Below are 24461 nucleotides of genomic sequence, written 5' to 3'. Positions count from 1 at the left end.
GCAGAAGTTTACGGTGCCTCAACCAGCAAAGCAGTCCTAGTGGGAAAGATCAGAAGAAACACCCGCTCTTTCCACTTTCCAGTGGCGATCATCAGCCTAAACTCCGCCACTACCTTCCTACCAGAATGGCCTCTCAAAACCACTCTGGCCGACCTGAAAACTCAATTCATTTTAACTTCATTATATGCGAAGATACACAGAAATGGAGCGCCCAGGAGGCACATTGATCCAAACATCAATACATCAAAAGAAAAACACATCAATATGTCCACCCACCTCCCTTACCCACTTCATGGGGAAAGGTTTTGAGCTGGGTTTTCAAAATCCGGTCCCTTTTTTTGCACCTAAATTTCACAGTAGGTCCCACCTGGTTATCTAACCTGCTGCCTAGTCACACTGGTAAACGAACCACTTCACATTTTTCAGCAACTTGGTTGAACTAATTCCCTGTACAAGAAACTGGAAGAACTGGAAGAGGGTGTGAGGTTGATCTGAAATTCCAGTATTTCACAGTCCTGAATTCATCCTAATTTTTGTGCAAGGAAATGATTGGAGACAAGGGGATGTGGCTGGTACCAACAGGAAAAGTGAAATTCCTTGTAAAGACTCCCAGGTCAGAATATTGGACTTGCAACAGTGAATTTAGTTGTTTGTGATATGAAAGGAAATGTGAACTTTTACATTCATTTTAAATCACATTTCTCCTCCAAAAATCTCCCAAATGTTTCATTAACAGACAAACATTTGCATTCTCAATCAAAACCCCCAAGTTTTTCATGACTTTCCTAAGTCCATAAAAAAACCCAGCATTTTACGTCGAGGAGCGGAATGGGCCAGTGAAAAGAGCACAGGCTTGAGAGTCACATGACCTGGATTCTAATACAGGCTTTGCCAGTTGCTTGCTGTGTGACCTTGGAGAAGTCACTTAACTTCTCTGTGCCTCAGTTTCCTCATCTGTAAAATGGGGGTACGACGCCTGCTCTCCCCCACACAGACTGTGAACTCTGTGGGACAAGGACTGTGTCCAGACTGATTAACTTTAATCTACCCCAGTGCTTAGAATAAAGCATGACACATAGTAAGCACTTAAATACCACAATAAAAATAATAATAATAATGATAATAGTAGTAATGAGAAGAATCTCAGACCCTGATCCTCCCAAACATTGCTTGTTTAGGGAAAGCCAGAACTGGTTCGATTTTAACAATCGTAAATATGATTCTTAAGATATGTCATACAGCAGAACAGCTTAGGATGAAGTTTTGTGTGTAGCCTTAGATGGAACACCTACCTCTTACTGTTCTAACAGGAGTGAAGTAGATAAAATTATTAGATTATTAGGATCCCCACCAAGTCTGCTTTGCTTAACTGAGAGAGAGAGAGAGAGAGAGAGAGAGAGAGAGAGAGAGAGAAGTGCTTAGACAGTTACACTGAAGTCCACATTTTGAAAGGAGAAAGGAGAATTCCTTCAGCCTCCTTGTACTCCTTTTTACGCCAGTTACACCATGAGAAGCATCATGGCCTGATGAATAGAGCATGGGCCTGGAAATCAGAAGGACCTGAGTTCTAATCCCTGCTTCACCACTTGACTGCTGAGTGACCTTGGGCAAGTCACTTCTCTGTGCCTCAGTTACCTCATCTGTAAAATGAGGATTAAGACTTTGGGCCCCATGTGGGACATGGACTGTGTCCAACCTGATTAGCGTGTATCTACCCAAGCGCTTAGGACAGTGCCCGGCACATAGCAAGCACACAAATACCATGTAAAAAGGAGGCAAATCCACACACTGGAGATTTAAGTGCCTGTCTTTGAGGCCAGCTCAACATAGATGGAAGTGATGAAAAATTCCCTTTGGGGGGATGAAGAGGCTTGGCTTTTATGCTGTGTTTTCCGGTCGCTAATGGTAGCACCAGGAGCAGCCAAGCTTGCTCCATCAAAGCCATCGGGTTTCTATTTCGCTCACCTACTCGAGCACAGGGTACCCACGCTACAGCTGAGAACAAGTTCTGCACGGACTGAGCCCAGCCTACAAGTCCCGAGCTGCCTGAGCTGAGCTGGAGGCTAGGCTGGACCAGCAGACTGTCAGGTTTGGTGAGGGTTTGGGCCACCTACCACCGCGGATTATGCATTCAGGGGAAGAGGGAGAGGAAGGGATCCAAATGGAAATTCACATGAAAGTGTTTTGTTCCAGCTGGATTTCCTAAATCCTGAACAAAGAGCAACGCATAAATATTTGCCTTCTTTCTTCCTGCCGGCAGCATGCTTTCTAATCCATGTTCCCCCCAGCCCTACCATTTAAAGGGGCCATGCTCCCTTCATTACGCCTGTCCGGCTGGGCTGACAAAATTTTAAAACAGGTAGGGTTTGGGATGGCTATATCCTGAATTTTGCTTTGCCACTTGGGCTGGGTCTTCCATATCCAGGCTGAACGGGAGAGAACCCTCTGTCCCTTCTTGCCTAAAGATGAGGTATCAATCAGTGCCAATAAGAACAGCCGTCAAACAGCAACTGGTTTTCTGGTTCTTCAGGAATTTATCCTATGGGAGAGGGCTTCATTTGGGTTGAACTCAGTGCGGCTGCCAAAAAAACAAACAAAACCTTAGACGGGGGAAAAAGGAAGAGAATGTAGCGCCCACTGAAACCACAATCAACAGGACTGATGGGACGGGGAAGCCTGGGGTGATTTCTAAAGAAATTCTCCAAGATTTTCGGCAGCCCCTCACATGAACAATGCCACGCTGAACACCCATCCTCAAAAACCGGCAGATGCTAAGTCACCATCCTCAGTTCTTCCTCCCACCAGCTGGGATTTCCTCTCTAGCTACATTCTAGAGAAGCTGTGATGGCCACAGATGATTCCCCTCTCTAGACTGTAAGCTCCTTGTGGGCAGGGAATGTTTCTATCAACTCTGGCATATTGTACTCGCCCGAGCACTTAGGCCAGTGCTCTGCACTTAGTAAGAGCTCAATAAATACCACTGGTTGATGGATCCCACCCTTTCACTCAGTGTGGAATTTGGGGGGCCTAGGGAGATGAGTGGTTAGCTCCTTCAGCTCTTCGGTTAAAGGAGGCCAGAGAGAGAAAGTACAACATTAGCCAATTTCGATTCTTGCACAAGGCATCAGAAGCACTATTAACAGACCCACTCTGGCCAAAGTAATACAGACTGTTGGACAGTGATTTTTTCAAGATCTAGTTGTCCTAACCCACTGAGAGCCCTTCTTCCCCACCACCAACTGCTGATTGTCAGGCTTTCACCTCTCTCTTCTTGATGTCGCTGAGATCCAAGAAGTCATACTAGGCCTTGCCAGGGGAGACCCAGCCTCCAAAGACATCCTCTAAGTGCTGAGCCACTGCCAGAGTCAGATGATCGTTGAAGGGCGTTGTCACCACCTGGATGCCCAAAGGAAGTCCTTCTTTGCTCAGCCCAAGTGGGCACTGGGTTACAGGTAAGTCCAGGGCATTGAAGATGGCTAAAACAGAGGACAAGAAAATAGATGCATTCTGAAAATGATCATCTTGTTTCCCTTCTTCCCTTTTATTATGTGTCCTTCGTGGTAATCTGGTCCATTTGATCATTTCGTTGATAATGCAGAGTTCCTCAAAAAACTCCAGTGGCTACCAATCAATCTGCGCATCAGGCAGAAACTCCTCACCCTCGGCTTCAAGGCTGTCCATCCATCACCTCGCCCCCTCCTACCTCACCTCCCTTCTCTCCTTCTCCAGCCCAGCCTGCACCCTCCGCTCCTCTGCCGCTAATCTCCTCACCGTACCTCATTCTCGCCTGTCCCGCCATCGACCCCCAGCCCACGTCATCCCCCGGGCCTGGAATGCCCTCCCTCTGCCCACCCGCCAAGCTAGCTCTCTTCCTCCCTTCAAGGCCCTACTGAGAGCTCACCTCCTCCAGGAGGCCTTCCCAGACTGAGCCCCTTCCTTCCTCTCCCCCTCGTCCCCCTCTCCATCCCCCCGATCTTACCTCCTTCCCTTCCCCACAGCACCTGTATAGATGCATACATGCTTGTACATATTTATTACTCTATTTATTTTACTTGTACATATCTATTCTATTTATTTTATTTTGTTAGTATGTTTGGTTTTGTTCTCTGTCTCCCCCTTTTAGACTGAGCCCACTGTTGGGTAGGGACTGTATATGTTGCCAACTTGTACTTCCCAAGTGCTTAGTACAGTGCTCTGCACACAGTAAGCGCTCAATAAATACAATTGATTGATTGATATTTGTTAGCCAGGTGTCTATTTCTATCAACCACCATATTTGGAGTTGATGGAGTTACTCTTCATCAGAGAAAATGTAACCCTGGAATTCCTTTCAAGACTAAGTATACAGACAAGTTATCTTCTGAGCAGGGGCTAGCATGGCTACTGGTAGGACTGGCAAACCTGCCTCTTCCCCCCATTAGCTGTTCAACGCAACAACTGAGTCATGTTACATAGCTTTACTGCGAGTTTTGTTTGTCTTCTATTGCTGTCTTCCAGCAGTTGACACTTCTGCCACTCTAGATGAAACCTGCAAAATCGCTTATTTTGTGTTTATTTACACCTATATTTTTACTTCTAGTTCTATTCCTGTTTGTTATTTGTCTTCCTACCTTCCTCTCTCTAGCAGATTATAAAGATCCTCAAGGACAGAGACACTGTCTTCTTTTATAGTATGGTTCAATTTAAGACCTAGGGACTCTTCTATCCATCCCTACGTACTTATCCTGCCTTTCATCGGAACATACGCAGCCTAGGAGGGCTCAGCTACAGGACAAATGGCATCAATGGCATCTACCTCACTGTTTAGTCCAGTGCTTGGGAGACAGTAAACGCTTGGAACAAACATCACCATGTTGGCATGCTGGTGTTCTGACTCTTCCTCTCATTTATGGCTTGGAGGTGACCACCCCTCTCCCTGCCAGGCCTAGATATTCTTTTATGATGCTAATGATCTATGCTTGTGGGGGGGCGGGGGGGCAAACCAAAACATCCTGTTTCCAGGCCCTTTGGAATTATGACTCCCAGGAATAATGCAATTCCTGTTCCTGGTACCAGGTTGTCATTACATTCCTCCCTAAATACAGGTTGAGAAAAGTTCCCAAACTTGTCAGGAGTCTCTTCTGGGAAGAAGGCACCTCACTACAGGGACGCTGGGGAAGGAACCACATCCTATACCGCACCCTCAGAACACTGTTCCAGACTAGGAACTTTATTTAATCTGTCGTTCCAGCCATCTCAGGGTTGCAAAGTTGCCCAGGTGTTCAGCTCATGGACCAAGGCAATATGTCATGGAAACAAGCTGAGGTAGTTTAAATTAAGCTTCAGTTAAGCACTTAGTACAGTGCTCAGCACACAGTAAGCACTCAATAAATATGATTGAATGATTCATCAGCATCCATATTCTTTCGGGTGTTCCACCGTGATTCGCAATGGGATCATCAGTATTTACTGTAGTAGGTATTTGGGGAAAATACAATAAAAGTGGTAAATCCAAGGAGCTTACAATCTAAGGGGATTACCCAAACAGCCACGGTGAAAAATAATACTGAACAGCTAATCAACACAGGTAGAATTTAGCTGCCGTGTGGCAGAGTCAAGATGACTTTCAAAATATCAAATGTGCTCATGGGCCACAATTTGGTGATCCCTGACACCAAGGAACCAAATGTGATGTCTACGGTCACTCAATCGATTGAGTGCTTACTATGTGATGAGCACTGTACTGAGTGTCTGAGAGAATATGATAGAGCTAGTAGACAAGATCACTGCCCTCAAGAAGCTTATAATCAATCAGGGGAGACAGACGTTAAAGATAAACTACAGACAGGGGAGGCGACTGAGTAAAAGGAATGGACAGGAGTGTCACATGAATATTAGACTAGCTAATATTTGGTCTGGACACATAACGATGCTATATTGTCCCTGTAACATCCCAGGTTTTTTTCTGCTAACATCTAGCAACATCCGAAGTCTTGTTAATCTAGCTTTCCATTTCTTTGGCTACAAGCACATATTTTGACATTAAGTACTAGGGGGAAAAAATAATTCTCACACACCTTTCTGCTCATTAATATCACACTCAGACCTTGGTATGTGTGTAGGACGGGAATTAAGATTATGGAAGGTTTAGAGAGCATTGAGCCATAACAAATAGATTATAAGGTCCTGTGGGTGGGGAATGTGTCTATCAACTCTGTTATACTATACTCTCCCACACGCTTAGTACTGTGGTCTGCACACAGTAAGTGTTCAGTAAATACCACTGATTGATTACAGTTTAAGCAAGTGTAAGGGCTGCCAACTATGGGGAGTTTGTTTCATGGAGATCCCCATTTTTTTTTTACCTAGGGTAACTCCTTAAAATTTCCAAGAAAGACTCTAAGACGTTTGGCAGAAATGATTAGTCTAGAATCTTCCACTAACAAGATGACCCAAATTTTCTAATTTTTCACCCGTAGTAAATATGATCTTTGAGTCTTCTTGCAGTGACTATAAGCCCTATTTGCAAATTAAATTAAATAATTGTCCTTCAAATATTGCATAACACACACATTTACCTGTTTCATTTTGTTTATCTACAAGACGCTCCTTCATTCTGAAAAGGATCGATCTAGAGTGAAGTGGAGATGTAAAATCCCATACTTTTGTCTGAAGTATCAATTGGATTTTTCAGCAAACAGCTCCATTTTAACTGAAGATAATAATAATAATAATGTTGGTATGTGTTAAGCGCTATGTGCCAAGCACTGTTCAAAGTGCAAGGGTAGATACAGGTAATCAGGTTGTCCCATGTGGGGCTCACAGTCTTAATCCCCCTTTTACAGATGAGGTAACTGAGGCCCAGAGAAGTTAAACGACTTGCCCAAAGTCACACAGCTGACAAGTGGTGGAGTCGGAATTAGAACCCATGACCTCTGACTCCCAAGCCTGTGCTCTTTCCACTAAGACACACGGTTTCCCCTAAACCTTCTGATCAAAATGCTGCTAAAAACAGGTTCCCTTAACAAGGCCCAAAGTCTGAAAGCTGTTCAATTCTCTGAGTTTAGCAGTTTAGTTAAGCACTTTAGACATGAGTGGTCTCTACACTGTAAGCTTGCTGCGGGCAGGTAATGTCATCATCAATCGTATTTATTGAGCGCTTACTATGTGCAGAGCACTGTACTAAGCGCTTGGGAAGTACAAATTGGCAACATATAGAGACAGTCCCTACCCAACAGTGGGCTCACAGTCTAAAAGACTGTAATGTGTAATGTAAGGTAATGTGTGTTTATTGTTATATTGTACTCTTCCAAGTGCTTAGTACAGTGCTCTGCACACAATAACTGCTCAACAAATGACTGACTGAATGAATGGCCAGTTCCAGGAATTACGAAGCTGGAATTTCAGCTTGACTACAAATGGATCTTCAGGAAGTACAGAGACTTCTTTTGGGGTCTCTGAGTAGTAGCTCCAAGGTGATAAGACTAAAGGTACCCTATTATCTGTGCTAAGCTCCTTCTCTGGACTGTAAGCTCCTCATGGGCAGGGAACAGAACTACCAACTCGGTAGTACTGTACTCTCCCAAGCGCTTAGTATGATTCTTTGCACACCACTGATTGAAAATAACCATTATTTGATTAATGGGGGCAGGAAAACTGCACAGAGTACTGGCATCTACAGGAAATCCCTACCTTCATGTTGACAATGTGCTTTGACCTCCTTTGCCAAACCTTTTCAGGGGGCTGCTGAGAAATAATAAAATTTGACCACATTGACCTTTTTAACTGTTATCAGTAAAACAAGTCTAAAGGTGGACTGTGGGAGACAGAAGTAAGAGGCTAGGGATTTTGACCTCTCTAGATGCAAAAATTTTTAGGTTTGCCTCCCCGATTAGTGAATAATAATAATAATAATGATAGTAATAATGATAGTAATAATAATAATGTTGGCATTTGTTAAGCACTTACTATGTGCCACTGTTCTAAGCACTGAGGGGGGATACAAGGTAATAAAGGTTGTCCCACATGGGGCTCACAGTCATAATCCCCATTTTACAGATGAAGGAACAGAGGCACAGAGAAGTTAAGTGACTTGCCCAAAGTCACACAGCTGACTAGTGATGGAGCCAGGATTAGGACCCACGACCTCTGACACCCAAGCCTGGGCTCATGCCACTGAGCCACGCTGCTTCTCTAAGCTCTTTATGGACAGGGAACATGTAATTTACTTAATCTGCACTTCCCAAATGACTAGTACAGTGTACTACACCAAGCAGGCACTCAATAAATGCTATTACGACTACCACATCTAATAATAAATCAATCAATCGTATTTATTGAGCACTTACTGTGTGCACAGCACTGTACTAAGTGCTTGGGAAGTACAAGATGGCAACATATAGAGACAGTCCCTACCCAACAGTGGGCTCACAGTCTAAAAGGGGGAGACAGAGAACAAAACCAAACATACTAACAAAATAAAATAAATAGAATAGATATGTACAAGTAAAAATAAATAGAGTAATAAATATGTACAGGCATATATACAATAATAATAATAATGCTGGTATTTGTTAAGCACTTACTATGTGCGAAGCACTGTTCTAAGCACTGGAGGGAGACAAGGTGATCAGGTTGTCCCACGTGGGGATCACAACATCTACTATTATTATTTCTACCAAAATGATGGACAGTTGACTAGATAAAGTTGCCTAGGAATTGACTGAATAGGTTCCGGGGATGATGAAATTACCTTTTAAAGGAAGTAGAGATGCTAAGGTGCACCGAGGCAAGCTACGAAGGGCTTCCCAGACTAAGCCCCACTTTTTCCTCATCTCCCACTCCCTTCTGCGTCACCCTGACTTGGTTCCTTTCCTTTTCTTCCATGCTCCCCAGCCCGCCAGCACTTATGTCTATATCTGTAATTTTATTTATTTGTATTGATGTCTGTCTCCCCGCCTTGACTTTGAGCTTGTTGTGGGCAGGGAACGTCACTGTTTATTGTTGTATTGTACTTTCCCAAGTGCTTAGTGCAGTGCTCTGCACACAGTAAGCACTTAATAAAATTAAATAAATGAATGAATAGGGTGAATCGAGGCAATCTACGAACATATTTCTCCGGAGTTATAGTTTACAGCAGGTGAAATCTCTTTCCATCCAAAACCTGTTTGTAAATTAGTGGGTGAGTGGTGAAGACAAACATTATAAGCACTAAAGACTAGCTGACTTAGAATTGGACAGTTCCAGTTCTTGTAGATGATCCAAGATTTAGATCCTACTCACCTGTATAAGAAAAGTTGAAGGGCCTCGACAAGGGGAAGTGATGTTTGGGAGCCAATCTGGGATGTGGGGGGTATAAGAAAACCCCATCATTGCCAAGCAGCTCGACCAACTCCGCCCGAAAACTTTTTCTCAAACTTTCAAGCCTGGTGAAGGTCTCAGAATTAAAACTGACGTTCTCGAACAGACACAGCCCTAAAGGATGACATCAAAAACCAACAGGAAATGACATGAAACAGGTCAGAATTCAGCTTTAAAAAGTATTTAGACACCTCTCTGGACTCCTGACTGTCTTTATAAAGCGATTGGACACTAGCTCAAAAGTTATGCTATGACTAGATTCAGGGAATAATCAATCAATCAATCGTATTTATTGAGCGCTTACTATGTGCAGAGCACTGTACTAAGCGCTTGGGAAGTACAAATTGGCATCACATAGAGACAGTCCCTACCCAACAGTGGGCTCACAGTCTAAAAGGGGGAGACAGAGAACAGAACCAAACATACCAACAAAATAAGTAGGATAGAAATGTACAAGTAAAATAAATAAATAAATAAATAAATAGGTAATAAATATGTACAACCATATATACATATATACAGGTGCTGTGGGGAAGGGAAGGAGGTAAGACGGGGGGGTGGAGAGGGGGACGAGGGGGAGAGGAAAGAAGGGGCTCAGTCTGGGAAAGCCTCCTGGAGGAGGTGAGCTCTCAGCAGGGCCTTGAAGGGAGGAAGAGAGCTAGCTTGGCGGATGGGCAGAGGGAGGGCATTCCAGGCCCGGGGGAATAGGCTCCTTCCTTGTCCTCTCTATCCCTGCACAGACCTGGATTCTCTCATGACATGGTCATGGAGAAGGTAGCTGCCAGGTGGAAGAGGCAAGATGATTTTTAAACAAAGCAGTCTCCAAAATCCATCAGGTCTGGAGGGGGCAAAAGGCTTCCTTTATACCCAGAGACTGGAGGAGGCAGAACGGGTTCAGAGGCCTCGCCCCTTGACCTTCCATTTAGACAATCTTCCTTTCAGACTGTGAGCCCACTCTTTTAGACCGTGAGCCCACTGTTGGGTAGGGACTGTCTCTATATGTTGCCAATTTGTACTTCCCAAGCGCTTAGTACAGTGCTCTGCACATAGTAAGCGCTCAATAAATACGATTGATTGATTCCATTAGATTTGAGAAGCAGCAGAACCCTGTCCATAAAGAGCTTAGAGAAGCAGCGTGGCTCAGTGGAATGAGCCCAGGCTTGGGTGTCAGAGGTCGTAGGTCCTAATCCTGAGAGTCAGAAGGACCTGGGTTCTAATCCCAGTTCGGCCGCTTGTCTGCCGTGTGACCTCGGACAAGTCACTTCACTATGCCTCAGTTACCTCATCCATATGACAGGGACTGTGAGCCCCATGTGGGCCAGGGATTGTGTCCAACCCGATTTGCTTGCATTTATCCCAGAGCTTAGTACAGTGCCCGGCACACAGTAAGCGCTTAATACCACAATTATCATTATTAATTGTTTGCAGGATTCTAGGGATCTGGAGTAAATTGGGGCTCCCCAAACCCCACATCACCTCCCAGATTGCCAGGAACCCTGTAAGAGACTGTCCCATCTGATTATTTTATATTTCCACCTCAGGATTAAGCACAGTGCTTGGCACAGAGTAAGCTCTTCATAAATGCCATCGTGATTATTTCTGTAGTTGTCCCAGCCCTGCAAAAGTTCTCTTAACCTGGGTTAGGATCCTAACCAGGGATCCAAAGCCATACCCAGCATAACCCCACGCTGTCTGCAGAATTTTCTGAGATTTCCCTGAGGTTTGGGAATTTTAGTCAGGTTTGGCCTTCAAAGATTTGATCCAGAAAGCCAAGTCCCATGAGACAATGAATTTTGGGTGACTGTAAATCATTTAAATGGTCTGTGGTTGCTATGTGGAAAGAGCATTTAAGTGAAAGAACATAGGATCGGGAGTCAGGAGATTTGGGTTCTAATAATAATAATAATAATAATGGTATTTGTTAAGCGCTTACATAAGCACAGGGGAGGTTACAAGGTGATCAGGTTGTCCCGGGGGGGAGCTCACAGTTTTAATCCCCATTTTACAGATGAGGTAACTGAGGCACAGAGAAGTTAAGTGACTTTCCCAAAGTCACATAGCTGACAGCTGGCAGAGCCAGGATTTGAACCCATGACCTCTGACTCCAAAGCCCATGCTCTTTCCACTGAGCGACACTGCTTGTAGTGCCAGCTCTGCCACTGGCAAGCAGTGCCAACTTTAACAAACCCACTCAACCTCTCTGGGCAGAAGCAGCGTGGCTCAGTGGAAAGAGCATGGGCTTGGGAGTCAGAGGTCACGGGTTCAAATCCCGAATCCGCCAGTTGTCAACTGTGTGACTTTGGGCAAGTCACTTAACTTCTCTGGGCCTCAGTGACCTCATCTGTAAAATGGGGATTAAGACTGTGAGCCCCCATGGGACAACCTGATCACCTTGTAACCTCCCCAGTGCTTAGAACAGTGGTTTGCACATAGTAACCACTTAATAAATGCCATCATTATTATTATCTATACAATGTGGAAACAGAGATTATGAGCTCCGTGTCTGCGCTGAAAGTCTTACATTTACCCCACTGCTCAGCACACAGGAACCCTGCCAGGTTAGGGTTAATTATGCATTTAATGTGCCAGAATTATAGAGTAGAAAACTAGAAATCAAGACTCTCTAGCTGTGCAACATTTACCTCATTTTCAATGCTGCTTGGGGTGCACAAGTCTACTCTGTTGTCTGTGGACCTAGTTTTTGTTTTGCCTTTATTCTCAGTATTCTTTCGGGTTTTAAACCTGGTATGCCTGCATGTCCTACTGTGGAACAAAAGGAATCAACCTGCCACCAGCCTCTAAGTTAAATGGCCGAAGCTTGAAAATACTGAGTTTTCAAATCAGTCTTGCTACAATCCGAGAGTCTCTTCCCACGATGGGCCCAATCTCCATCAATCATATTTATTGAGCTCTTACAGTATGCAGAGCACACAGCACAATGAACTTGGGAGAGTGCAATACACCTGAATTAGTCGACACACTCCCTGCCCAAACAGCTCACAGTCTAGTCTAAAACTAATACTTTCCCAGTTTCACTGATTAAAATTTGCTGGTTTTTCATAGTTCACGGGCCCTGCTAGTTCTTTAGCTCTGGCCATTTTAATGGACCAGAATGACACCCAATGGTGCATATTTACTGATTTTTTATTTCGTTTCCATATCTGGCAACAACTGGACCTACAGGACAGGACATTACAATATTGGGGCTGATGCCAGTCCACATCTGTCTCCTCCCCCTCCAATCTAACCATCTTACCAGGGCTGGACAAGATGGACTTATCATCGGCTTTAAAGCACTCTATCACTCTGCCCCTCCTATCTTTTTTCCCTGATTTCCTACTACAACCCAGCCCGCTCACTTGGCCCCTGTAATGCCAAACTACTCAGTGTACCTCCATCTCATCTATCTCACCGCCAACCTCTTGCCCACATCCTGCCTATGGCTTGGATTGCCCTCCAAGATTATCAAAGCAGGCACGGAGCTCACAATCTACGTAGTCCACATTTTATAAATGAGGAAACTGATGCCTAGAGAGGTTGAGTGGACTTGTGCAGGTCACACTGCAGGCCAGCGGCAGAGCTGGGACTAGAACCCAAAGTCTCCTGACCCTGTGCTTCATATCTGACAGACTCCCCACCTTCAAAACACATCTCTTCCAAAAGGCCTTCCTTGACTAAGCCCTCATTTATTTATGTCTATATCCCCCTCCAGACTCTAAGCTCATTGTGGTCAGGGAACACGTCTACCAACTCTATTATATTGTATTCTCCAAAGGGCTTAGTACAGTGCTCTGCACACAGTAAGCTCTCAATAAATATGATTGATGGCCTGAGGACAGTTATCCAGATACACCACTGGTTGGGAATGCTATGGATAAAAGGACCAAACTGGTGTTTCTGTACAACTGAGACTGACGATTGAAGCACAGAGGGTGTTTCCTTTGTTACCTCCTTCCCGAAACCGAGGATATGAAACCAGTTTGAGAAAGATTGACTAGACTTTACCAATGGACGGGATGGTGAGCGAAGACATCCTGACGCACCACTTTATCAGTTCCCACAGTGGCCAGACGGGATTCCCATGATCTCCTAGGAGTTTTCGAAATGTCAAGGCTTCCTGCAATTAACACAACACAACACTCCATTTGAACACTTGTTTCAAAGCCTGTTTCATTCCTATTTGAAGACAGAGTTCGAAGAAATCCCTCACTCCGTCCTGCTCCCCACTGACATTCAGATCCAGCTCCGCTCTCAGACTCTATCCACTTTACAATCACCCTTCGTCACTGAATGTTTTGGAAGTGGGGGTGGCACTGGGGCAGGGTTGGGGGTGAGCTCAGGAAAATGGGATCAAGTTCATCCTTTTCACAGAGTAATCCTCCACATTCATCACCAGACAGCTGTCTCCATGACTTCTTACAAAAGTGTCATGAGAAATACTGGGATTGGGATTTTGTCTTTGGCATTAACCATATTTATTGAGTGCAGGGCACTGCACTAAGCACTTGGGAGAGTACAATATAATAGAGTTGATCTGCTCATTCTCCTGAGCTCATAGTCTTGAGGGGGAGAAAGGCAATCTCTGGAGAGCCAGGCAATCCAAGACGATGCTCTTGCAAATGATCTTCAGTATAAGAGATGAACAGCACTAACTGCTAAGATCCTATACTGCTCATTCAAAAGACTGTAAAGTCATCCAAAGCAGAAGCTTTCAACTGAAAGAAAAGAATTCTTCATTCTGGAATGCAGGAAATTGGTGATAAACCACAGAACAATAACAGCAGCAACAACAAAAAACAAAAAAACAAAATAAAAACTTTCCAAAGTCTAGGAAAATTCCACCTCTCCTGAACTTTATCCTGGTCTAAAGAAACTCCTGCTATTCCAGGAGTGAAACTAAATAAAATAAAATCAACTGTTAGAGAAAGCAGTGTGGGCCTAGTGGAAAGAGCCTAGGAGTCAGAGCACCTGGGTTCAATTGCCGGCTCTGCCATTTGTCTGCTGTTTGACCTTGGGCAAATCACAATTTCTCTGTGCCTCAGTTCAATTACTACGAAGAGCCCAGAAAAAGTCATGAAACGTGCTGATGTAACAATTGCCACGAAAATACAAATTGTCAATGCTATCGTGTTTCCAGTGACTGTGTATGGATCTGAAAACTGGATAGTGAAAAAAAACAGGATAGAAAGAGCGTCGATTCTTTTGAAATGTGGTGTTGGAGAAAGCTTTTGCAAATACCATGGACTGCCTGAAAAACAAAACAAATGGATCTTGGAGCAAATTAAACCAAAGTGTCTTTGGAAGACCAAATGACTGGACTTAGATTAGCATATTTTGGACACATAATCAGGAGGACTAATTCTCTGTAGAAGACACTAATGCTAGGAAAAGTCCAGGGAAAATGTGGAAAAGGCAAACCAGCAGCTAGATGGATAGAAACCATAACAGCGATAACGGAAAAGCCATGAGAAAGGTTGCGGATTTTGGCAGAGGACAGGAAGTTCTGAAGAAAGTATAACCATGGAGTCGCTATGAATCTGAAACGACTCGAAGGCACGTAATAATAATTACAATAATCAGTTCCTCTTCTGAGAATGGGGGTTAAAACTATGAACCCCATGTGGGACATGGAATGTACCCAATCTGAGTATTTTATATCCACCCCAGAATATAGTGCAGTGCCTGGAACACAGCAAGTGCTTAACAAATACCATAAAAACACAACCAACACTGTTATTTCCATTTTGAAGGCTTTGAAAAGGAGATTTGGCCCTAATCTGAACCATGAGGTATCCTAATCCTCTTTCCAGCAGATGCACAGATCATCATCAATCGTATTTATAGAGCGCTTACTTTGTGCAGAGCACTGTACTAAGCACTTGGGAAGTACAAGTTGGCAACATATAGAGACAGTCCCTACCCAACAGTGGGCTCACAGTCTAAAAGATCTTAGTACAATCAGTTATTCTATTTGTTCAATCGTATTTATTGAGCACTTACTGAGTGCAGAGCACTGTACTAAGCAGTCCAGTACAGTTCAGCAACAAATATCATGAGGGCTGTGTTCCCAAAGAAACTTGCGATCACACAAACTTGTGTGACGGTTCTTAAATCTTGACAAGACCGTGAGCATGCACAAAACCCATTTCTTTTGAAACCGCATCTCGTATCCGGAGATGTGCATTGTGCGAAGAACCTTCTCTAATACTTCAACAGTGTTCTATTCAAAATGCATCATGAAAATGTGAAATAGAAGAACCCAGTGTAAAACAGAGACCGTGTCTGCTCGGCTTATTTTATAGTCCCTGAAGTGGTTATCACCAAGGAAGCGCTTTACAAATGCCATAAGAATAAACATCACTATTATTTTACATGGAGAAAACAAAAAGTAACATTGCCTAATGGATAGAGCCCATGCCTGGGAGTCAGAAGGACCTGGATTCTAATCTTGACTCTGTCACTTGTCTGCCGTGTGACCTTGGGCAAGTCGTTTCCCTTCGCTGTGCCTTAGTTACCTCATCTGTAAAATGGGGATTAAGACTGTGAGCACCATGTGGGACATGGACTGTGTCCAACCTGATTACTTTGTTTCTGCCCCAACACCTGGAACACTGCCTGGCACACAGTAAAGCGCTTAAATATCAGAAAAAAGGGTAAAAAAAATTAAAAAGAAAAAAGTGGGAAAAAAATCTGGACTCCTTGACATTAATGATTCCATTCATTCATTCAATCGTATTTATTGAGCGCTTACTATGTGCAGAGCACTGTACTAAGCACTTGGGAAGTACAAGTTGGCAACACATAGAGACGGTCCCCACCCAACAGTGGGCTCACAGTCTAGAAGGGGGAGACAGAGAACAAAACAAAACATATTAACAAAATAAAATAGAATATGTACAAAATGAATAAATCAATTCCAAGATCCCTCCACTGAAGCACTGTCTTGTCCGTCAATGCTTAGACCAGTGCTTGGCACACGGTAAATGCTTTACAAACACCATTAAAAAAAAAAAGGCGGCATACCCTAGTGAAAGTAGCATGCTCTAGTAGAAATAGACCAGGCCTGGGAATGAGAGGGCCTAGGTTCTAATCCCAGCTCTGCCAGTTGCCTGCTGTGTGGCCCAGGGCAAATAATAATAATAATAATAATAATAATGTTGGTATTTGTTAAGCGCTTACTATGTGCCAAGCACTATTCTAAGCACTGGTGTAGATACAAAGTTATTAGGTTGTCCCACTTGGGGCTCACAGTCTTAATCCCCATTTTACAGATGAGGTAACAGGCACAGAGAAGTGACTTGCCCAAAGTCACACAGCTGACAAGTGGTGGAGCCGGAATTAGAACCCATGACCTCTGACTCCCAAGCCCGGGCTCTTTCCACTAAGCCATGCTGCTTCTCAGCCTCAGTTTCCTCAACTGTAAAACGGGGATTCAGTACCTGTTCTCCCCCCTGAGAATGTGAGCCCCACATAAGCCAGGTACTATGACTAGCTTTTATCTACCCCAACACCTACAGCAGTGCTTGATACTCTTACCTCCTTCCCTTCCCCACAGCACCTGTATATATGTATATATGGTTGTACATATTTATTACTCTGTTTATTTATTAATTTATTTTACTTGTACATTTCTATCCTACTTATCTTATTTTGTTGGTATGTTTGGTTCTGTTCTCTGTCTCCCCCTTTTAGACTGTGAGCCCACTATCGGGTAGGGACTGTCTCTATGTGATGCCAATTTGTACTTCCCAAGCGCTTAGTACAGTGCTCTGCACATAGTAAGCGCTCAATAAATACGATTGATTGATTGATTGATTGATTGATACATAGTAAACACTTAACGAATATCATAATTACATTAAATTAAATAGGCCTACGGGATAGTGATTCCTAACAGGAATAAGGGTCCATCCTTCTCCCCGCTGCTCACAATATATCACTCTCCCTCACGCATCAAGCTGGCCAGCCCAGTGCTTTGTATACCGTTCCATCAGGGTGCTTGGCTGACATCATGGCCATCCAGAGCTGATAAGAGTACTTCATCTTCCTGAGTTTCACATGCTGAACAGACGCACCCACCACATTTTCAAGATGCTCCACCACCTCAGGGAAACGAAACCAAATGGTTGTCAGGCACCAGGAAGGAGAAAGAAATAAAAAAAAAAAAAAAAAAGAGAAAGAAAATCAATAGCTCTGACCAAAGGCAGTATACACTGTTTGCACAGAGAAACAGTGTGGCTCATCTCATAGTGTCTGTAAGGCTTCAGTAAATGTCAACCATGTTGGATTGAAAAGTATGAGCTAGAGAAATTAAAGGCTCTCAGTTTGGTCCTTAATAATAATAATAATAGCATTTATTAAGCGCTTACTATGTGCAAAGCACTGTTATAAGAGCTGGGGAGGTTACAAGGTGATGAGGTTGTCCCACGGCAGGGGGGCTCACAGTCTTAATCCCCATTTTACAGATGAGGGAACTGAGGCACAGAGAAGTTAAGTGACTTGCCCAAAGTCACACAGCTGACAGGGAGCAGGTCCTTCAGGTCTGATCCCAGTCAGCAGCTTGGCCTGGTGGATAAACTACGAGCCTGGGAGTCCGAGGACCTGGGTTCTAATCCCGGCTCTACCACTTGTCTGCTGTGCGACCCTGCGCGATTCACTTCACTGGGTCTCAGTTACCTGTGAAATGGGAACTAAGGCTGTGAGCCCAACGTGGGACATGGACTGTGTCCAACCTAATTATTCATTCATTCATTCAATCGTATTTATTGAGCGCTTACTGCGTGCAGAGCACTGTACTAAGCGCTTGGGAAGTACAAGTCAGCAACATATAGAGACAGTCCCTACCCAACAACGGGCTCACAGTCTAGGCTTGTATCCACCCCGTGGCTAAGTACAGAGCAAGTGCTTAAGTACCACTAGGCTTAAACCACAGATTCATCCTTATACAGTGCTTACAACACTGCACACAGTAAGTGCTTAATAAAGCCTATTACTACTATTCATAGGCCACAGCTGACTGTTCTTTTTTTCCTGCCCAAGGGAATTTAATGAAACCAGGCCAGCACTGGCTCCATGTTGCCTTTCAACAACATCATCATTGTTGAAAGGCAGCAAGGCGAATGATGCTTTGGCCAAAGGCTAATGTAGATCGAAAACATACTCTCTGTGAAAATATTGGGACCTTGATTTGGGGCCAGGGACTATGTGGGCAGGGAATGTGCCTGTTTATTGTTGTACTGTACTCTCCCAAGCGCTTAGTACAGTGCTCTGCACACGGTAAGTGCTCAATAAATACGATTGAATGAATGATTGTGTCCAGCCTGACACTGCTGCATCTATCTACTCTGGTGTTCAGCATGGAATAAGTGCATAATAAATACCACAATTATTAAATAAATAACAAAGATCTCAGTTCCAGGGTAACTGCAGTAGATTGCTGAGCGATGCATTTATTAAAGTGATAAGTACGGGATCCTCGAGTCATGTTTGGGCGACAGACAAAAAGAAGAGGAGGGTGGCAAGAACATCTCTTTCTCATATTTAACCCCAGCTTAGTAGAGATCAGCGGGGAGAAGCAGCGTGGTTCAGTGGAAAGATCACAGACTTGGGAATCAGAGGATGAGGGTTCTAATCCCGACTCTGCCACTTGACTGCTGTGTGATCTTGGGCAAGTCGCTTTACTTCTCTGTGCCTCATTTACCTCATCTGTAAAATGGGGATTAAGACTGTGAGCCCCTCGTGGGACAACCTGATTATCATGTATCTACCCCAGAGCTTAGAACAGTGCTTGGCACAAAGGAAGTGCTAAACAAATACCATAATTATTATTATTATTCATTCATCCGTATTTATTGAGTGCTTACTGTGTGGAGAGAACTGTACTAAGCACTTGGAAAGTACAATTCAGCAACAGAAAGACCCAACAACAGGCTCTCCAGTCTATTATTATTATTATTATTATTATCAGGTGGACTCATCACCAGGCAGGGCTGGATAGAGGGAAGATGAAGTGATTTCTTCTCCTCACCCTGCAATGAACTGTTCCCAAGAACTGATCTTGGGACATGGGTCCTAAGAGCACTTAAATGGCCAAACTGGCTAGGTTGGAGATTTTTAGTTAGGTTTCTATCATAAAAATAAACACTTCCTATATTTTAACAACTCTGAGCAGTAGAGCTTGAGGCTGAAATGGCTCAACTGGCTCACCTCCAGGCAATTCGTTTTAATATATTAATGCTGATGTGTCTAGCAGATACGGTGGGGAGAACAGAGGGCAGGTTACCTCTTAAATTACAGGTAACAAACATAATAACCAGATCCCTCCGCCACATACCTTGCTCTGGGCCTGAAGCAGTTCTTTGTCCATTGGGGATGTCAAAAGCGAGCCTCCATCGTGTTCCATCCAGTAGAATTTCAAGTTTTTCATCTGCACCTTATGATCCAACTTTAACCTGAGGTGGATGTCAGAAAAGTGGTAGATGAAAAGTGTTCATCCTAGTCTCCTTTCTCTAATCACTGAATTGGACGCACTTGTCCAAGAAGAGCCTGATTAGTCAGATTTCAAATATCTTGGAAGTGGGTAGTCTCAGCCAATACCTTCAGGTGGTGACAGCAAGGAAAGGGGTCGAATCTGACAGAACCAATGCTTTGATCGTGGAAGGGCGAGGGTAGCATGGATAATTAAAAGCCTACAGCTGATTTCATACCTTATTTTCGCCAATAACTTGGAGTACTTTCCCTATCAAACTTGTAATTCATTCAATCGCATTTATTGAGTGCTGACTGTGTGCAAAACACTGGACTAAGCGCTTGCTATGAGAGCTAACAATAAGCAGCAAAATGAAGTGGTTGGAAACTAATCTCCATTTCCTTCATTTGCTCATCCTCCAGTTGAGGGATTACGAGGCAGGCCATAGGAAGTATAAAGGGGAGGCTGCGGACGAGATAAAAAGAGATTGGGTAATTGCCAAAGGCGATAATCAGCCCCCAGGTAACTGACCTCCTGCCTAATCTGACTTAAAATGTGTAAAAAGGAGATTTCCACTAAAATCTTCCTATAAAGCCTGTCTTGAGAAGCAAAATGGTTTAGAGTTTTGAACAGTATTCACACACACACACACCAGTCCTTTAAGGGTGGTAGGCAGAAGAAAGAGGATGACAGTCTGAAAGCTTCCTTTGTAAACGAGTGGGGAAAATCCTGGGGAGCAGAGGGTGGAGGGCGGGGAATGGGAAGTACAGAGACAGAGTAGTGGAGCTAGGTGAGCAAGGGAAACCCAGAGGAACATAAGGACTGCCCCAAAACGTGTGGGCAGGGAACATGTCTTCCCACCAACACTTCAAATTAAACACATCCAAAGCAGAGCTCCATATCTTCCCACCCAAACCCTGTCCTCCCCAATCTTTTCCATCACTGTAGACAATACCACCCTCCTTCCTGTCTCACAAGCTCGTAACCTTTGGCATTATCCTCAACTCATTCTCTCATTCAACCCACACTAAATCCTTCCCAACAGCGCTAAAATCCACCCTTTCTTTTCCATCCAAACTGCTACCACGATAACCCAAACACTTCTACTATCCTGCCTCACCTACTGCATCTGGCTCCTGTCTCTTCCCGCTCCAGGCCAAACTTCACTCTGCTGTATGGATCATTTTTCAACAAAAACATTCAGTCCATGTCTCCTCACTCCTCGAGAACCTTCACTCGCTGCCCATCCACCTCCACATCAATATATTAAATTATATTATAAATTACTTATTCATTTATATTAATGTCTGTCTCTCCCTCTATAAGCTTGTTGTGGGCAGGGAATATGACTGTTAATTTTGTTGTTTGATACTCTCCCAGGTGGGTAGTACAGTGCTCTGCACATAGTAAGCATTCAATAAATACCACTGATTGATATTGCACTCTCCCAAGCACTTAGTACACTGCTTTGCACACAGAAAGTGCTTAATAAAAATGTTTGATTTTCACAAAGCTAGGATCCCAATTTATATAAACCCATCAGGCATCTAGCTGGTACGTATTCATTTATATTCATCTTCACTTTTGCATATATATTTAGTTGGGCCTTCAACTTATTTTGATTACCCTATTTGTAAATATTTTTCAGTCTGTTTCCCTCACTGGAACATAAGCTCCTAGTGGACAGCAATGGATCGCTTCTTTGTTTTGCACCTCCCAAGCACTCAATGTAATGCATTGCTTCAAGTAATACAATACTTAATACACAACCTGATGACCTTGAATCTACCCGAGCTTAGAACAGTGCCTGGCACATAATAAGTGCTTAATACCCTTTTAAAAAAATTATTCCAATAATCTGCAATCATCATTCAGAGAAACAGAAACTTCAAATCATCGACAGCTCCAATTCAGTTCTAGTTTGCCATCTTCAGGACAGACTGTCAGAAGAAACAAGATGGCAATATAGACAACCCACAATTGCTGGGTTAATATTATCATCATCATCATCATCATTATTGTATTTGTTAAGTGCTTACTATGTGGCAAGCACCGTTATAAGCACTGGGGTAGATGCAAGTTAATCATCATCAATCGTATTTATTGAGCGCTTACTGTGTGCAGAGCACTGTACTAAGCGCTTGGGAAGTACAAGTTGTTGTTGGACACAGTCCCTCTTCCACACGGGAGTCATAGTCTAGCTAGATGGGAGAGCAGGCACGGAATCCCCATTTTACAGATGAGGAAACTGACGCAGAGAGATGTGAAGTGACTTGCCCAAGGTCCCCCCAGCAAGCAACTTCTAGACTGTGAGCCCGCTGTTGGGTAGGGACCGTCTCTATATGTTGCCAACTTGTACTTCCCAAGCGCTTAGTACAGTGCTCTGCACACAGTAAGCGCTCAAATACGATTGAATGAACTGAATGAAGCAACCGGCCGAGCCAGGATTAGAACCCAGCTCTCCCACATCCCAGACCCGTGCTCTTTCCACTGCTCCGACACCATCATCAGTTGGTGGGGATGGGGGAGGGCTCCATTAAACGATGCACTCTCACACCCCTGCCATCCGCGGGAGACTCGCACCTCTTCGCAAGCACCGACTTCCACAAGATTCCCGAACGGCGGACAGGTGTGGGGGACAACCACGCCCACTGTACTGAAGGGAAAAACGGAGCGGTCGGAAGGGTCACTGAGGTTGCAAAGTACCTACCTGTGGATGCCGGGCCCGGCCATGACCCTGAGTGTGGGCACCAGGTCCTCGGCATAGCGGCACATGGGACCTGTAGACTGGTACTTTTCCTGGGCTCCCGCGGCCAGAGGAAACTGACCCTGGTTAGAGACGACTCCTGAAAGCACAGAGACACGCGAGTCGGCCAAGGGTAAGCTCTGGGTGGGGGATTCCACCACAAAATTTTAATTGCAAAACTAAAAGACAATATTCAAACATCAGAAGACACAGATTTCGAAGCCACTCGTTTCACTAGCCTTACCTCGGGGAATGGAGCGACTCATTTAAATGTATACTTACGGATACGTCGGACGCTAGTTTAAAAAGGCAAACTCTCGGGCAGAGAAACCACAGGTTTAGCGGCAGATGTTTGAGGACAAGTATCGTATTTGATCTACATACTCTCAACATACATAGTTCCTAGGACAATATCATCATCAATGGAACTTAAGCACTATGTGCAGAGCACTGTGCTAAGTGCTTGGGAGAGCAATCAATCGTATTTGAGTGCTTACTGTGTGCAGAGCAATGTTCTAAGCACTTGTAACCGAGTTGGCAGACATTCCCTGCGGGCTTACAATCTAAAGGGGGAGACAGACAGTAATATAAATAAATAATTCGGGTACACAGGGAGCCATGAAGAATATTTATTGAGTTGCACTGAATCCTTAGAAGAGCCTGTTCTCCTGTTCTGGACCTTTTCCAGCCTGGATTTCCTGAAGTTAGAAATAAAAACAAAGCACTAGAAGAGATCACCTGATCACCTTCCGTTGCCTCAGGAAGGACTGGAGCTTAATTTCCTTTGGCAACCTATTTTTAAAACATCTTTAAGGAAGGAAAAGGGAACATGGCTTAGTGGAAAGAGCACAGACCTGGGATCTGATGGTGCAGATTATAGCCCCAGCTCTGCCAATGGCCTCTTGTGTGACCTTGGGCCCATTACATAACTTCTCTGGGCCTCAATTTCCTCAACTGCAAAATGGGGAAAGGCTATCTGCTGTCCTATATACTCCTCCTTCCTCAGATTGTGAGTCCCTTGCGCCACAAAAGGACTGTTTTGATCTGACTGCTTTTTTTCTACCCCAGCACTCAGCACAATGATTGGCACATGGAAGCACTTAACCCACATTATAATTATTAAGGGATGTTTGCAACTTCCCTTATTTGTTTGTCCTAGCCTTTAAACCTTTGTACAGTCAAGAAATTATCCTTGTGCACAACCAACTCTAAAATAATAATAATAATAATAATAATAATGGTATGTTAAGCACTTACTATGTACTTACTATGTGCAAAGTGCATGTCCCACATGGGGCTCACAATCTTAATCCTCATTTCACAGATGAGGTAACTGAGGCACAGAGAAGTTAAGTGACTTGCCCAAAGTCACATAGCTGACAAGTGGCAGAGCTGGGATTAGAACCCATGATACTGAGTGCTTTGGAGAGTACAATGCCAAAGATCCCTGCACACAAGGAGCTTACATACTAGAAAGCCATTTTACACCATTCCTTCTTGGGTTTCCTGTACCCTTATTAGAAACACTCAAAAAATACTGGACTGCCTTCATTCCAGAATAAGTGACCCCCATTTTTTTTTAGCTTTTTCTCTAGAACTAATTTATATCACTTGAATCACTTCTGTTGCTAAAGAGACCCCTCCAACCTCTTCATAACTCTTCTCCAAATGTGAAAACCGAAATTGGGTTCAACTTTAATACCTACTCTCCTAAGCATATGAAATCAATATGCTTAATGAGAAGATGAAGAAGGAAGTGTTAATACTTAGTAAGGCAGCATTTAAGTTTCTGCTCCAAGAAACACCTGTGTTTTCTAAGTAGAGAGGACATACAGCCTCGGAAAAAACACCCTCCTGTCAATCCTAGCAAAGAAGCACCATGACCTAGTGGAAATAACCCAGACCTGA

At 43.9% G+C, this 24461-nt stretch overlaps 1 protein-coding gene across 1 annotated transcript in view; it reads right to left on the bottom strand.

Annotated features, from left to right (window-relative positions):
* Positions 1-1695: 1695 nt before the first annotated feature.
* FAAH2 (fatty acid amide hydrolase 2) overlaps positions 1696-24461 on the bottom strand; it is a 43311-nt gene continuing 20545 nt past the window's right edge. The window contains 7 exon segments of the mRNA XM_038748428.1: positions 1696-2578; positions 3262-3476; positions 9262-9453; positions 13345-13456; positions 17323-17442; positions 19673-19790; positions 22518-22653. Of these exon segments, the coding sequence (XP_038604356.1) occupies positions 3301-3476; positions 9262-9453; positions 13345-13456; positions 17323-17442; positions 19673-19790; positions 22518-22653 (854 nt within the window). The 3' untranslated portion in view covers positions 1696-2578; positions 3262-3300.

This window comes from Tachyglossus aculeatus, chromosome 6 (genome assembly GCF_015852505.1).
Source record: "Tachyglossus aculeatus isolate mTacAcu1 chromosome 6, mTacAcu1.pri, whole genome shotgun sequence".
Lineage (NCBI taxonomy): Eukaryota > Metazoa > Chordata > Mammalia > Monotremata > Tachyglossidae > Tachyglossus > Tachyglossus aculeatus.
Note: the sequence above shows the minus strand (reverse complement) of the source record. Positions and strands in the feature narration are given on the sequence as shown.